This window comes from Coenobita brevimanus, chromosome 93 (assembly GCF_032717465.1).
Source record: "Coenobita brevimanus isolate Jiangsu-jjx chromosome 93, ASM3271746v2, whole genome shotgun sequence".
In the NCBI taxonomy this organism is placed as follows: Eukaryota; Metazoa; Arthropoda; class Malacostraca; order Decapoda; family Coenobitidae; genus Coenobita; species Coenobita brevimanus.
In genome coordinates this window covers 46,756,909-46,773,187 of record NC_137046.1, presented here as the reverse complement: position 1 = coordinate 46,773,187, position 16,279 = coordinate 46,756,909, and the positions used below count along the sequence as shown (strand labels likewise).

The window sequence follows — 16,279 nt, the reverse complement described above, 5'->3', positions numbered from 1 at the left end:
ATATATATATATATATATATATATATATATATATATATATATATATAATGTGTGTGTGTGTGTGTGTGTGTGTATGTATGTATGTATTCGTGGTAGGAGGTGGCGACCATCATCCACTCACTTGATGTAGTGCTGCCTAGTTCTTCCTTAGCCTTTATCATTCTTTTTCTGTGCCTGCCCTCCTCTCTTCCTATTTCTCCCATCTTTCCTGTCACTTCTTATTGCTTTTCTTTCCTTTATAGGTGGCTTTACATTGAGTGACAAGCCAAATGACTCCCTGTTAGCCAAGAAACCATTTACAACGCTGGGTAGTAACCATATAACCAAACCATACTTTCTCTCTACGTGTCAGCAAGTGGGTTGGTGGAGGGTTAGTGCTCCTCCCCGTAAAAAAAATAACTCAGAGTCAATTGGCCACCCCTTACGGGATTATGGCGTCTGACAATAGATAGATAGATATGTATGTATATATAGTATACATAATCAGTACTTGTTCTGATTTTACACTTGTTTTACGATGACAATGACATCTGTTGTTACACTGCCATGACCTTTTAATGCAATTAGTCAAATAATGAATGAATGAATGTGTGGATGTTTGAATGTTTGTTGGGATTCAAGGACAAGGAGCGTACAATATGTTGAATCAGTGAATGAATGGAGAAAATGTATGAATATATGAATAGGAGGAACTGCATTAATTGATATATAAAATTCCCTAGAGATACGGGAGACAGATTATTTTTCATATATTCCCTACGTGTTGTAAACGTCGACTAAAAAGGACAGAAGGAGATCACTTGTAGTGAAGGGATTCGGCGACTCCTCCGTCCATCACTTGTGTCTTTTGTTGCCGGCAGCCTAGTGTCGCTTATGACACAGGAGAGGAAAATCTGTATCTGGGATTTCCTTCTCGTATCCCGAAAGGAATCAAAGCTCATTGTTCTGTATCTTCTAACCTTGTGCGAATATGGATAACTGGATTACACTGATGGAAGTATGATGATAAATATACGGAAAAATATTGGCACAGTAGTATTCAAGAATTAATCGCTTATTTAAGGATGACTCTGCCAATGCTTGATTCACTGGGAAATTACTGAAGCAGTAAATGTATGGAATAATGATAACTGTGAGCGACAGCAAAAAGTGCTTGAAAATAAGCAGAGTATGATGCATAAATGTATGAGAATACCTGTAATGTAGGATAATGTTGCCCTGAATTGATAATAGATATATTCTTGGAGAAAAAAGTATTACAAGAATTTTAATGCATTTCAACATATGCTAAAAAGTATATTCCAGTATACAGGTATGAATAAATTTAGTTATCATCAGTTTATACGTTAGTTCGGTACACAACAAGGGCCTCTCCCAACTTTCTCCTCCCTGACCTGTTGCATGTTAACCCGTTTCATCATTGTCAGGCCGTTGATAAGCGCCATACCTTCAGCTGGCTCTCCGTCAGTCCTGTCCACCCACGCCATCCCTGGTCTGCAGTTCCGTTACCTTAGTTGTTCGAAATTTGTTGAGTGAAAGATATTATCCCTTTTGCAGTAGTTGATGAGTCTAGTGAATATGCCATCTACTTTCCTCAATTCTTTTTCCAAGAAATTTTCCCCTGTCTTCTCGATTCACGGCCAAGATGAACGAGTATTGAGTATTGCCGACGAGGATAGCAACGCGCAGCTTTTTTTTTTTTTTTTTTTTTATGTATTTGGCCTCTTGGTCATGACGCACGCATCTAGTATGGATTCACTTTTATCCCACAAATACACCTACACTTGATATATTAACAGCATCCTCTGCTGCAGGCCGAGGTCTCAATGGTTTATGTTGTAAGACTTTTGTTTGGTTCTGGACTTCTACTCCATAACACAGGCACGATGATTATAAAACCTTTCTCAGTATACTCGTAAATAAGGAAAGTTTGCTTCTCATGTAGTTGCTCTGCTTACTAAAAGGCCTCTCTTTCATTTTTATTTTTTACATTATCTTGAATTATGGCAGTTTCAAGTTATCGTCCTAACAACAAACTATAAATTCCGATATATATACTAACATTCATCTTTTTTACTTGAAGGGAATGAACAAAGCTGTCAGGTACGAGTTTAGTTTTCATATAATCACAGGAGTCCTACGTTGAAGTCTTCATTTCATAATTCATCATTCATCTGCCGTAGCTCTTTAAACAGTTTACCAAAGGGATCTAAGTCACCAACAAATCTAATTTTGTTCAGGCACTTACTGTTAATCTCCCGTGTCATCGTAAAATCATGTTCTGTAAGATTTCTTTAGTCGTTCAGTGAATACTGTAACTTTGCCGAAAATCCTGCTAACACCCATCCTAAGTAGACTTTTGTTTTTCATTTTTCTATCCTTTCCGAGTTTTTGTAGCAATATCTTCTGCAACCATATTTTAAACTCTTATTTACCATTCTTTCAAATTTTTGTATCGCAATGTACTTCCAGTTGTATAGAAATCTGTTTAACTAAAAAAAATCAGATGTCAATGTGTAAGGCTTCTTCAGTTCTGACGTTTATATCGTTACTTGCTTATTATTTAGATGCGGTTTTGAACAAATAAGATAATTAGCCAGAGAAGTTAATGTTCTGATCACTAAAGACTTCTCTCAGCCGAATAAAAGCGTTTGTGTTTAAGCACAATAACGATATCCGGTGAAATATTTGAGACAAGCTTTTTTTTTTTTCTTTCTTTCTTTCTTTTTTTTTTTTTTTTTTTATTCCTTGGCTACACTGGGGTCATCCTTCCTTAGCAAAATCGTCTAGAGATAAGCAGAATGAAATATCGATATGAAAAATGTAGAGAAGTTTCCCATTCAACTTTACTGAATAAAACCGCCTCTGGGAAAAAATCTAAACAACCCATTTGGCAGGGGCAGGGTTAATGTATGCGTGTGGCCGGTGAATCCCCCTCCCTTGCGGCGGAATACATTAATACACATTTGTTTTGGTGGACGGGAGGATAGGTCGAGGGGAGAGGAGCCCAGGGCATTGATGTGCAGCTGTAAACGGACTGACGGATGCTGGATTAAATTGTTTAGTTGGCTGAAAGAGAGAGAGAGAGAGAGAGAGAGAGAGAGAGAGAGAGAGGAAGGGAGCCGAATATGACGAAGTGATAATGAGGAATCCGGGAGGGGTTAAAATATACAGAATATTGGAGAGGGAGGGAGGGAGGGTGTAACTGACAGTGAGGAGTTTATTACGACTGAATGAAAACGTTTATTTATCGCCTGGCTTTCAATAGCATTAATAATAATTTGTAATGGAAACATGGTACGAAGTGAAAACCTGGTTCAGGGTTGATATAAGTGTAATGCATTCTTCCCTTTTTATACTACTACTTCTGCTGCTACTACTACTGCAACAATTACTACTACTGCTATTACTACAACTGCTACCACTACTGCTGCTATAACTATTGCAGCTTCTGCTGCTGCTGCTGCTGCTGCTGCTGTTGTAATTTAACACTATTATACATTAGTTAAAGCTCTTTATCTTGTTAGTCCAGTCTCTTATGTTGTATGTGTCGCTTCTCTGAAATACCCTCCAATGGTCACTACTGTAATCTGTTGACGCCATTTATACATCAGTCTTGCTACTAACGGGCAATTTTGCTTAAGAAAAGCATCCCGTACTGAAGCGATTATTGAACGCTACATGTAACTCCTGTAATTGGTAGGTTTTCCCTTAAGCCGGTTAAAGTCGTTGTCAGAAGTAAGAATATGTAGATGCGTCCTCAGATTGAAAGGATAAATTGTTTGTCCAAGGGCTAGGGTGCTGCAATGTTCTCTATGGCACCCCTCACCTGTTGTTTTAAGCAGGTCTGGGTTTACGTAGAGTAGCTTGGTTTACTGTCAGCCACACCTTTTTTTAAGCTTAATTAAGAGAATGACTGGCTGCCTGATGCGCGCATATTATCATCACAATTATTACATTATTATTATTATTATTGTTCATTATCGTCATTATCTATTCCTAGTCTTTTATAGACCCAGTGCAGTGTGCCGTACTTTCACACACGCATATATATATATATATATATATATATATATATATATATATATATATATATATATATATATATATATATATATATCTATATACCTAGGCTGCTTCCCCCAAGGAAAGGGAGGTAGCCGAGACAGGACGACTCACTCTCCATTTACTCATCCATTCAAACACATTCATTCGCATCTTAGCCCCAAAGGGGAGAACGGACAGATCCTCACCGCATCACACCGCACAAGGGTCAACTGCGCAATGCAAGCAGTGACATCCACAGCAGGGCCCGACAGCAGAACTGGTTTACCCCTGCCACATCATAACAGACCCATCCCCTTACCCGCACCTGACCTGACTAGCTGATCAGACCAAATGCGGGAGAATATCCCCTCAGGGCTGCGTCATCACTTATTCATTCACAATTTCTCTCCATTTATTTCTGTCACGCACAGCCACTCTTCCTTGCTCAACAGACATCCCTCTCGCATCCAGCGCTCTCTTCACACTGTCCATCCATCCTATTCGTGGTCTTCCTCTCAGTCTTACACCTCTCACATCAGATCTAGTTATCTTTTTCACCAATCGCTCATTATCCATTCTCTCCATATGCCCAAACCATTGCAACACCCTCTGCTCAACTCTACCAGCCATCTCCCGAATAACTCCAGTTCTCCTTCGCACTTCATCATTTCGCACTCGATCCATACGCGTCACTCCACACATACTCCTCAGACATCTCATCTCCATTACATTCAAACTTTTCCTCTCTGCTACACCCATATTCCATGTTTCAGCCCCATATAACGCAGTCGGTACCACAACACCCTCATACAGCCTTCTCTTTACATCCATTCTAAGCGAACGACATTTAAACACTTTTTCATTCCTCCCAGCACCTTTCCTACTTCATTAATTCTAAACTTCACTTCTGCATCTATTCTTCCATCCACAGCAACATGTGACCCTAGATATTTAAAACAATCTACCTCCTCAAGCAACTCACCATTCAAAACTATATTCATCCCCCTACCATCTATCAACCTAGTACACTTCATCACTTTACTCTTATTCTCATTTACTTTCAATTTCCTCCTTTCACACACCCTTCCAAACTCCTCTACCAACTGTCTCAATTTCTCCTCTGAATCAGTCACCAATGCAGTATCATCTGCAAACAGCAGTTGCTTCAGATTCCACTCTCCTCCATCAACATTTACCAGACTCAGACCACCTAAAACTCTTGCATTCACCTCCCTTACAACACCATCCATGTAAATATTAAACAACCAAGGCGACATCACACATCCCTGTCGCAGCCCCACTCTCACGGGAAACCAATCACTCACAGCATTTCCCACTCTTACACACGCTCTACTATTTACATAAAAACTTTTCACCCCTTTTAGTAACCTACCATCAAGTCCATACAATCTTAAAACAGTCCACAAAGCCTCCCTATCAATTCTATCATACGCTTTCTCTAAATCCATAAATGCCCAAAACACATCCTTGCCTTTCGCTAAATACTTTTCACACACTTGTCTCACAGCAAACACCTGATCAACGCATCCCTCCCTCTCCTAAAGCCACACTGCTCATCACTAATCACTCCCTCTGTACCCTCTCTAACTCTCATAATTAACACTCTACCATACACTTTACCTACAACACTCAACAGACTTATACCCCTAAAGCTAGTACATTCATACTTATCACCCTTGCCTTTATACAACGGGACCACACAAGCACTTGCCCAGTCAATTGGCACCATACCTTTCTCAAAGCACACATTCAATAATCTTACTAACCAGTCAACAATAGTCACTCCACCACCCTTCAGGCATTCCACAGCACACCCATCCATACCTGCAGCTTTCCCTGTTTTCATCTCCTTTACTGCCTTCTCCACTTCCTCCTTCGTGATCAAAGAATCATTCAACTCTCCCAACACATTTATTCCTTGCACCCTTCTATCTGCCACAATCTCAGCCACGTTTTCCTCCTCTACATTTAACAATCTTTCAAAATACTCTGCCCATCTCTTCCTTACTGCATCCATCTCAATTAACATCCTTCCATCCTCTGCTTTTACTCGTTCTTCCTTCCCAGACTCTCCCTTTCGCACCCTTTTCACCTCCTTCCAAAACATTTTCTTATTCTGTTGAAAATTCTCTGTCAGCCGCCTACCCCACCTCTCATCTGCTGCCACTTTAGCATCACGCACAGCCCTTCTCGCTCTATTCCTCTTTTCCTTATACCTTTCATATGACATCTCATCCTTCCTCTGCAGCCACACTTCATATGCACGTCTCTTCTCAGCCACAGCCATACTTACTTCCTCGCACCACCATTCACTTCCTTTTCTTACACCACCACCCACACGTCTCACACCACACACCTCTTCTGCATGCTCCACCACAGCACTCTTAAACAACTGCCATTCCTCCTCCACGCTGCCATTTTCCCGATCTTTCACTGCGTTCCACTCATCTTTCAATTTCTCCTGATACTCTATCTTTTTCTCTCTTTTATCCAACTCACTCACTTTCAAAACCTCCCTGCCACACCTAACCCTCCTAGCTCTCACCCATCTCTTACCTACTCTTAACTTTCCCTCCACCAGGTAGTGGTCAGACATACCTCCACCCTCCCCTCTCAGAACTCTCACATCCAACAATCTTCCTATTACATTCCTAGACACAACCACATAGTCCATCAAGGCTCTATCAACAACCCTTCCACCCTCCTGTCTCACCCATGTATACTTATAAATATCTTTCTTCTCAAACAGCGTATTCCCAATCACCATCTCTCGCTCAACACCCATCGCTATCATTCGTTCCCCATTTTCATTTCTTCCAGGCACACCATGCATACCAACTACGCCTTCAACTGCTACATTTCCCACTCTAGCATTCAGATCTCCCATCATTACCACATTCACATTCGCTCCAAAACTCTGCAGACACTCATCAACATCATTCCAGAAAGACTCCCTCTCTTGTTCATCCCTTTCACTACCAGGCCCATATGCACTCACAAACACCCACAACTCACGTTCAAATTTCGCTTTCACCCACATCAGTCTCGATGACACCTCCTTCCATTCAATCACACACTGCTGCACTTCCGGACTCACTAACAAGGCCACACCTTCTCTTGCCCTTCCTATATATATATATATATATATATAGTGGGCAGGTGGGGACGCTCACCATCCACTCACTCGATGTACTGCTGCTCTCGGGTGTCTACCCTTTCCTCTCCTCCATCTTACTTTCCTTCCATCCACTTCTGTCTTTCTTTTCTTCATTCTTTCCTCGTCCTTCTGCCTATTGGTGACTTTACGCTCATTCTTCTGTCTTTTCCTTCATTCTTTCCTCTTCCTTCTACCTGTGGGTGACTCTACACCGAGTGACAATCCAAATCGTTTCCTGTACACCAGGAAACCATTTACTACGCTGGGCGGTAACCATATATCCAGATTTTGGCGCCTGGTGGTTTAGTGGGTAATTACGGCGCTCCAGTCGGATTGAGCCAGTGAAGGTTTATATCCAAGGGGTGGTTGGGGTTTATTGCTCACGTAATGCCACTCAGGGATGAGTGCGGCTGGTCACTCTCATCTTAAATGTCAGGACCATCTTGCCTTTGCCTAGCCCCGGACTCCTACGCATCTCATGGGGCAACGTGGGATTGGGTGATGAATGAATGATGAATATATATATATATATATATATATATATATATATATATATATATATATATATATATATATATATATATATATAAACGTGTAAGGATGTATGTATGCATATATATATGTTCATAAATAATAATATGTGAAAACAATTTGCTTTACTTTTCAACACCTCACAAAGGAGTGTCTTACGAAAAGCTTCGAAACAATTCCCGTCAGGCATAAAAGTACTTCCAAGAAATTGCTAATTAGCCTGCTGTCTACTGTTTTCAAAATAATGAGTCACAGTATTGTAGACAAAATAACTTCGTCTTCATCATCATCATCATCATCATCATCATCATGTGTTGTGTTAAAAAAAAAAATAATAATTCTGCCATTGTTTCCAGACTAGCACTATTCCATGGCCGTAGCACTACACCAGTGGATCTCAAAAATGTCAGGAGATATTATGCCACCCAAACCCAACCTAATTCACTTAACCTAACCGTGACACCATTTACCTAGGATGTCGATCCGTGGACCCTTTGTAGTTTGAGGAAAAGCGTCAAATTGTTGTAAATACCGTTCAGTAATATTGTAATAGTTCACACTTATCCAAGTCTGTTAGGACTGGCTTAGGTTATGTCTTCATGTTTTGCCTGTTCTCAAATTTAACGCTGTTTTGCGGTCTATTGGCAGCTACATTTTGCCGTAAACTGATCGATAGGTGGGATGTTTCTGCGTTACGATCATGGTCGTAGTCTTATGTATAGTTACCAGTTCCTAGCCCTACCTTTACCAAACGATTAACCCCCGTCAATACCCCACCTGCCCCCATTAATGTCTCCCCTACCTCCTCAGTATCTCATCTGCCCCCACCCCCATCAGAACCTCACCTGCCCCCCTCAGTACCTCACTTTCCCCCTTCAGTATCTCACCTGCTCCCTTCAGTACCTCACTTGCTCCCCTCAGTACGCCACCTGTCCCCCTCAGTACCTCATCTGCCCCTCTCAGTACCTCACTTGTCCCAGTCAGTTCCTCAATTGCACCTACTCACCCCTTACCACACCTGACTTCACTCTTAATCTATTCAGCCCATGGACGTCTGTTTCATTTCATTAGTGCAACCATTAGAAGATTTTATTTAGTTCTGACAAGGGTTCTCTTACTGGAGATGAGGGGTTAGATATACAGTAGCCTTCATTAAGTGTTTCAGTGCTAGGGAAGTAGAGATCGTTCCTAATCTGAATAAAATCTCCAGTATAGCAGTAGTAGTGTTGCAGCCCCAGGTTCATCCGAAATGTGGACCCAGTGGACAGCCTTTCTCTTGCAGCTCACCATCCTTCTTTCGGAGTATAGGGAAGTAGCTGAGGAATGTTTGTATAACCGAGCAGCTCCACCATCCAGTCATATCGGTGTCACCACAAGAAGGTGCCTCACTGCAGCACCTCGCCTGAAGATAATAAAAATAAACCAAATTAATACATCATCTCAGTTAAGAGTTATTGCTTCACGTGGCTCCTCTGTCCTGTAGTGTCAGGTGTTCATTTCGGTATTGCATGAGAGAAGAGACTGATAAGTGAAGAGCGTGATATTAATCCCTCTCGAGTGTCAAGCACATTACTCGCACCAGTTATAAAGTATTAATTACTCACTCTCACGTCAAGATTAATTTTGAATATTCTTGTGTGTGTCCCCGGTGAATTAATTTTAGTGTTGGGTGGGAGAGGAGGCTGTCGGAGGCGAATAGGATGTTGAAATATGCCATCTCGTGACATGTTAATTCATGTTTATTACTCCTAATAGATATAACATGTCGATAGTGCATAGTCTTATCAAAAGTAATTTTGAATGATGCAGTAATGAAGTGAGGTTTTATAGATTACGCTTATCAAGCTTATCAATTGATATTCACCGTACACTCATAGAACAGTTAAATTTCATCAGTTGGATCATTTACTTCTGTAGTGCATGGTACTTAGAAATATTATTGGCAATCACTCAACATATCATAAGTTGCTTTTTATTTTAAAGAATTTCCAGTAGGAACAAAATAATCAGGTAATATTAACTGTGGTTTGGTATATTTTAACCCTCTTACTACAAGAGTTTTCCTTCTGCTGACACTATACGTCTGGCCATATTTAGAATAAAACACGTAAGTTGGCCAAAATATCTGTTTAGGGTTTAACCACACTTGGTACTGAAAATAATTGCTCGTTTGTTTCTGACTGTATATGGAGGGGTTATTATACTGTAGTTCTGACGATTTTCAGCAGTTCAGAGTAGGCACTGTGCAAGGATCAAAGTTGTTCATACAGAGAGAAAATATCTGTGGATTTCTAGCTTTATACAGTATTTGTCTCTACATGATAGAAAGTGAAACGTGAAAATAATACTTTTATACAATGTGCAGTAGTGGAAAGACTGCATCAAACTTCAAGCACATACAGTGCTGTATGGAGAAGAAATTTTTCTCTAAAACAGATGTTGACCTAAGTAATAAATCTGATCATTCTTCTAAAGTAAGTTCGTTTGTCTTCTCTCTCAGTATAATGTGAAGTATTACTAAAACTGCCCATCTGACATCAGTACCTGTGGCTAAAAACTGTCAGGAGTTAATTGATCATAATAATTAACGATTTGTCTTCTTAATGACCGTAGTGTATGTTTAACCATAAAATAATAATAATAATGATAATAATAATAATAATAATAATAATAATAATATCTGGGAAACTTATTTGGGAGTTCATTCGGAAGCCTGAGCGTGAGACTAGGGGGAGGGAGAAAGAACAAGGCCTAGCAGTCTCCCAGAATGACTCCTTTGCGTTCCCTCTACCCAGCGTAAATTAGTACCCATTTCTCGTCATTCTCACTCACCTTTACTGACTCTCATTTTATCTGCATCTGATATTTCTCTCTCTCTCTCTCTCTCTCTCTCTCTCTCTCTCACACACACACACACACACACACACACACACACACACACACACACACACACACACACACACACACACCGTAAAAAAAAAAAAAAATACTGGCCACACAATCGATTACCTTTGCTTTTTTTAGTGCTCTCATACGATCGTCAAAAACTAGTCTCTTCTTAAAAGTAATTGCACGTGTAAAAACTAATGAATGGGGAGTATGCCGTGATGACTCCTTTACACTGAGGCTATTTTTTTCTTTCTCATATATTTTGTAATTTATTCGTACGACTCCCTGATATGTTTATTCGGCCTACAGGTAAAACTTCTGGAACTGGGGAGATTAGATTTTGGAACGTGGAAAAATTATCGAAACATACCTATCTGTCTCATTACCTATCTATCTGTGTCTTTCTATATGCTTTTTAATCCCATCATTGCTAGAATGCTCTTTTACGCTGAATAAAAATTGCCTAGTAGCAGCAGTAATAACAAAATATAAGGCGTCATCGTCGCTAAGTAATCAACGAGCCTCTCTCCCTATATCTAAGGTCAGCTGAAATAAACGTAGGTAGTCTTAAAAGTGAGATTTCCCACCCCTTCACTCTGATGACGTATTTAGTTTATTCTGCAGTCACTTGACGATAATATTCAAGTTGGGGGAAACTTTCTAAGATGGAAGGTATGGGTACAGCCTTCACTTTACCCTCCACTAATAAAGATCCATCCTAAATAAAATCGTCTTGAGGCAATTAGACTTCTGACTCTAACTCGGCCAAAAATTGCCATCCCTCCATCTTGAATGCAGAATTGTGGCAACAAATTAACACTAGAGTATGATGATGCTACTCACGAATAAGTGCTAAGGAAAGAATGTAGGGCCGTGGTATTCTCTTTTCGTTTCACTGAGCTACATGCAGTAAGGAACAAAAGGAAGAAAATCAGGGCCAAAAAATTAAGGTGAAAGGAGTATATATTTCATCGGATTGAAGGAGTTAACCACCTCAAAGGAGTTCCTTGTCCTTAGTGTCTGCGAGGAACTTACCCTTTCGCTTCCATGGACGCTCTTGGGCATTGCAGTCATGTGATATCCAGACCATTTTGCTGAAGTAAGGGAATCTCTAGCAGTCCAGTGGTTACCTAGATAGTTTTCAACCCTCTGGCTACTAGACTTCCCCTCATCTAAAATAAAGAAAGAGAGAAAGAAAGGGAGGAAGGAAGGAAGGAAGGAAGGAAAGAAGGAAAGCTGTGTGGTAACCTGCAAAAAGTATCTTCATGCGTCAATGGAATGTGAAAGAATTAACATCCTCTACGATGCGTCACCACTATAAGTTAAACAAAATCTCCCGTCGGTATCAAGAATATAATGCAGAAGACGCCGTGCTAGTGCAAAGGATGATAATGTGCAAAATGAATAAGCTAATTAGATAAACAGACAGCAGCGTTAATTATCTCTTAGTTGCAACACAGTGTCCTGAGGCAGAATAACATTAGTCTGATGGTAGCTTGTACTGTAGTGCTGACGGTGAAATAAGAAGGTCTTGGTGTGGAAGCCATGTTATGCAAGTGAGAATTCTAGCTTTTTCATGGTTTACATTGTTTATATTTATATGAGAGAGAGAGAGAGAGAGAGAGAGAGAGAGAGAGAGAGAGAGAGAGAGAGAGAGAGAGAGAGAGGTAAACAAGTCTTATCATGTAATGAGTACGTAAAAAGGACAGTTGGTGACGGTGGGAGAGGAGGGTGACAGTCTCCTGCTTTTCCACCCGATCTAATTGCCCATTTTCATGCTCATTACCTGACAGATTTGTTTACCTGCCACTTCCCCCCCCCTCTCTCTCTCACACACACACACACACACACACACACACACACACACACACACACACACACACACACACACACACACACACACACACACACACACACACACACACACACACACACACACACACACACACACACACACACACACACTAACCCTCCTATTCCCTCTATTCCCCAGCCACCACGGTCAACAGCTACCTACCCAGCGTCTACAACGTTCACGTGGGGATGTGCGTGAAGCTCACCGTGGAGGCGATAAGAATGGGGAGTATATTGGTGCAGATCTCCCACCTTCTAGTCGTGGCCCTCAACCACTACATGGGTACGCTGCGGCCGCTTCACTACGCCGCCACCATGACCCCTTCCACGCTAAGGATCATACTGGTCGTCCTGTGGGTCGTGCCAAGTGAGTTTATACAGTGGTTTGTTGTGTGGGTGCTCTTGTGGTGTTGGTGTGATTTTGGGTATGTTTATTTCGGCGTGATTATGTAGTGTTGTGTGTGTATGTGTGTGTGTATGTGTGTGTGTGTGTGTGTGTGTGTGTGTGTGTGTGTGTGTGTGTGTGTATGTGTGTGTGTGTGTTTGGGCACTACACAATCTGTTCCCTAGGGCCTATCGGTCCTCTAATGAGCAACAGATTCCGTTGCACACCTTTATAATATCACCGCGTAGGAAACCATTAAAAACCTTCCATACTAAATAATTATACACTGGGTTTGCCTAATTCAGCAATGGTGTGATGCATTACCAGAAATGTCATTGTACTCGTAACATAGCGTGGTATCGTGGAAGATGGGTTTTGTCTGCTCTGACGAAATTCTAGACCCCAGACTGTGGCCCGTTACACCCTGGAATCAATACAGTGTCCTCTCTGTCACCAGCATCAGCACTCCACCAGCTGAGTGAACCGGACTCCGAAAATTACATTAAGCCACAAATTGCTGTTGTTTCGCCCTCGCTGGTAAATGTAATTGTTATTGTTGTCCCTCCATGATGGTGTGGCTCGTGTTAGGCCGCACACTTTTCTTAATGATGTTGTTGTTGTTGTTGTTGTTGTTGTTCATAGGTTGGGCTTGCGTGTTTGGTTGACTGCTAGAGAGGTTGTTGCGCCGTGCTGTTTCTCTGTGCATGTAGCTCTGAGGAAGCTGTTTGTGTGTGTGTGTGTGTGTGTGTGTGTGTACGATCTTCTCCATATTCTGTGAGAGAGAGAGAGAGAGAGAGAGAGAGAGAGAGAGAGAGAGAGAGAGAGAGAGAGAGAGAGAGAGAGAGAGAGAGAATTATGCTATTATCACCCCTCTCCCCCCACCATCTTTCCCCAAATTTCGCCTCCTTCTCAGACGCTAATAGATGCAATCCACTTTTCAATTTCTTGTTTGTGGGTTTTCTTGCTTGCTTGTACGACCGATGTTTCAGATTCTTGTTACTATTTTTGAAGAGATTGCCATTTTTGAAGCATTGGTCACTGTTAATATTAATGATGGTGTGAGAAAGGAAAGGATCAAGCGGCTGTAGAATGTATTTAAGGAAAAAAAAGAAGTCTAATACTGATACAAATACTAATACTAATACAAATACAACTACTAATGATGATGATGATGATGATAATGAGGATGAGGATGAGGAGGAGGAGAGAAAGAAGAGAAAGGAGACGAAGAAGATGATGATGATAAAGAAGAAGGCTTGCATTTATGCCTGTCATCTATACGAGATTATTAAAGCAGTCACTTTCTGCATAGTTTTTTAAAATGGAAACCTACCGCCGCCACCTCTCTTCGAACCTTCCACCTCTCGTCGAACCTACCATAACGTGAGCAAATACCGAACGTGGCGGTAGATATCGGTCTCAGTAGGTTTGGTTCTCAGTTATTTCCCTTCATGGTTGTATTCAGTCCAGTATGTTGGATCTAAACGGCATATCTCTACGTTTTGGTGGTACGCGGATTTAGACCAACATGTCTACCATCACATCTCGAGGCGACTGTACACCATCTTCAAAACCAGGAGAGATTTTCCAAGCAGATCCAGCCAAACGGGTATCTCCTGACCGTGGAGGGTTGTGACTGTGACCTCTCTTCAGACCCAATTTGTCCCAATTTCCCTTATTTCTGCCCATAATGGAAGGGACAGCGAAGCGATGTTACAGTAACTTTAACTCTATTCAGACCCAATTTTACCCTCGAGTAGTTCATTTCCCGTCATTATGGAGTTTCCGTGGAGCTGCGTCGTCGTCCCCGGAAAGGTGGGAGTATTGTGTTACCGTACTACAGTGATGGCACGTTTTGTATATTCTACTGTGGCTAGCCCCTGACGACTTTACTGTAAGTTAGGAAAAGTATCTCATGCTAAAGGAGTTAGAAAGAATCTCTCTTTGAGACACCATTTTCATGCACTCCAGCTTCAATCTCTCTCTCTCTCTCTCTCTCTAAAACTGTGTAGATCTTACATTTTTGTCGAAGGGAGAAGAGATTTGGTTGCCATAACGTTGAAAATCATAAGTTGCAAAAGGAAGAAACTCTGGGCTGAAAAGAGTCTAGTGAGCTGTGACCTGATCCTTGTTCCAGGAAGCCTGCTCCTCAATGGCTGAATGGCCGTGTACTGAGAAGCTTGCGTGTTACCGCCTTTAAGCCAAGTGGATTAGAAGCAGCCTTTTGAAGTTATTTCAGACTCTTTGAAAGATTAAATATTTTTCTGCTTCCTGCCGATGTATTTAGTTTAGGAGTGGCTATCGACGCATGAGAGCAAGGCAAGAATAATATTTGGTGTTCCATTAAATGTCCTGAATCTTTTGGGTCTCTCTTAGTCCTTTAACGTTCTTTAGATGGCAACCCTCATTGGGTGGAAGGCCCTTTCCTACCTGCTTCTTTGGCGCTCTTGAACAGTCACTTTTACCTGAGTGACAGGATATCACATAATAATGAGAATGACATGTGCGTTCTTTGTCTTATGATCTTATGAGCTTGATTTTCTTTTCTATGTCAAAAGCAAGACTCTAAAGCTCAGATTCTTTAACAGGCTACCCTTCTGAGAAAACAGGGAACAAAAGTGAGCAAAAATCAAGATCCTTACATTTCGAGATGTCTGGACACATTGCACTTGAAACAGTTGAGGTTATCGGTAGAGAGAAAACACCCCTCAAAAAAAAAAAAAAAAAAAAAAAAAAAAAAATGAATGCAGCAGATTCTCTGTAATTCTGGATGAATGCCACAAGAATTATTAAAGTGATATCACTTGACCTGAACTGATTCTTAGTGAATCTTATCTGAACTAATCTGAACGTTCCTTAATCTACCTGACTGGACTTGTGTTGACAGAAGAGGGTCTTTTTTGATCTGACTGGTTCTGAACATGACTGAAATGGCCTCCTTACAATGGAACTAACAGATATGAATGGATGTGCATGGGACTGAAATAACATGAATGGACCATAATTGATTTAAATGGATCATGACTGACCAAACAGGACCTGGAGTGGCCTGAATGAATGTAAATGTTAAGGACAGACCTGACTGTTTCTGCATGGGCGTAAATAACCCTGAAGATACGAGTGAGCCTGAAGAAACCTGAATACTGACCTAACAGAATCTGAAGCGACCTACCTGACCCTAAATGGACCTAACTGAATGAAGATGAATAAGGCTAAGATGACGTCTTGAAGGAACATGATTAGGCATTGGTTATATGGGCCTGAACTGCGCTGATTGCTTCCGAACTGATCTGCCTGAGCCTGAATGAATGTGAGTTAGGCTAATTAATGTAACATGACTTAAGCTGCCATGGAGTACCTTGAATTTGCATCAATGGACCAAGCCTTATCAGAAT

At 41.1% G+C, this 16,279-nt stretch overlaps 1 protein-coding gene across 1 annotated transcript in view; it reads left to right on the top strand.

Annotated features, from left to right (window-relative positions):
- Positions 1–16,279, top strand: part of LOC145412424 (uncharacterized) — a 97,017-nt gene that overhangs the window by 3,821 nt on the left and 76,917 nt on the right. The window contains exon 3 of the mRNA XM_080282309.1: positions 12,639–12,866. Coding sequence (XP_080138435.1) covers positions 12,639–12,866 — 228 coding nt within the window. The remainder of the gene's footprint in view (positions 1–12,638; positions 12,867–16,279) is intronic.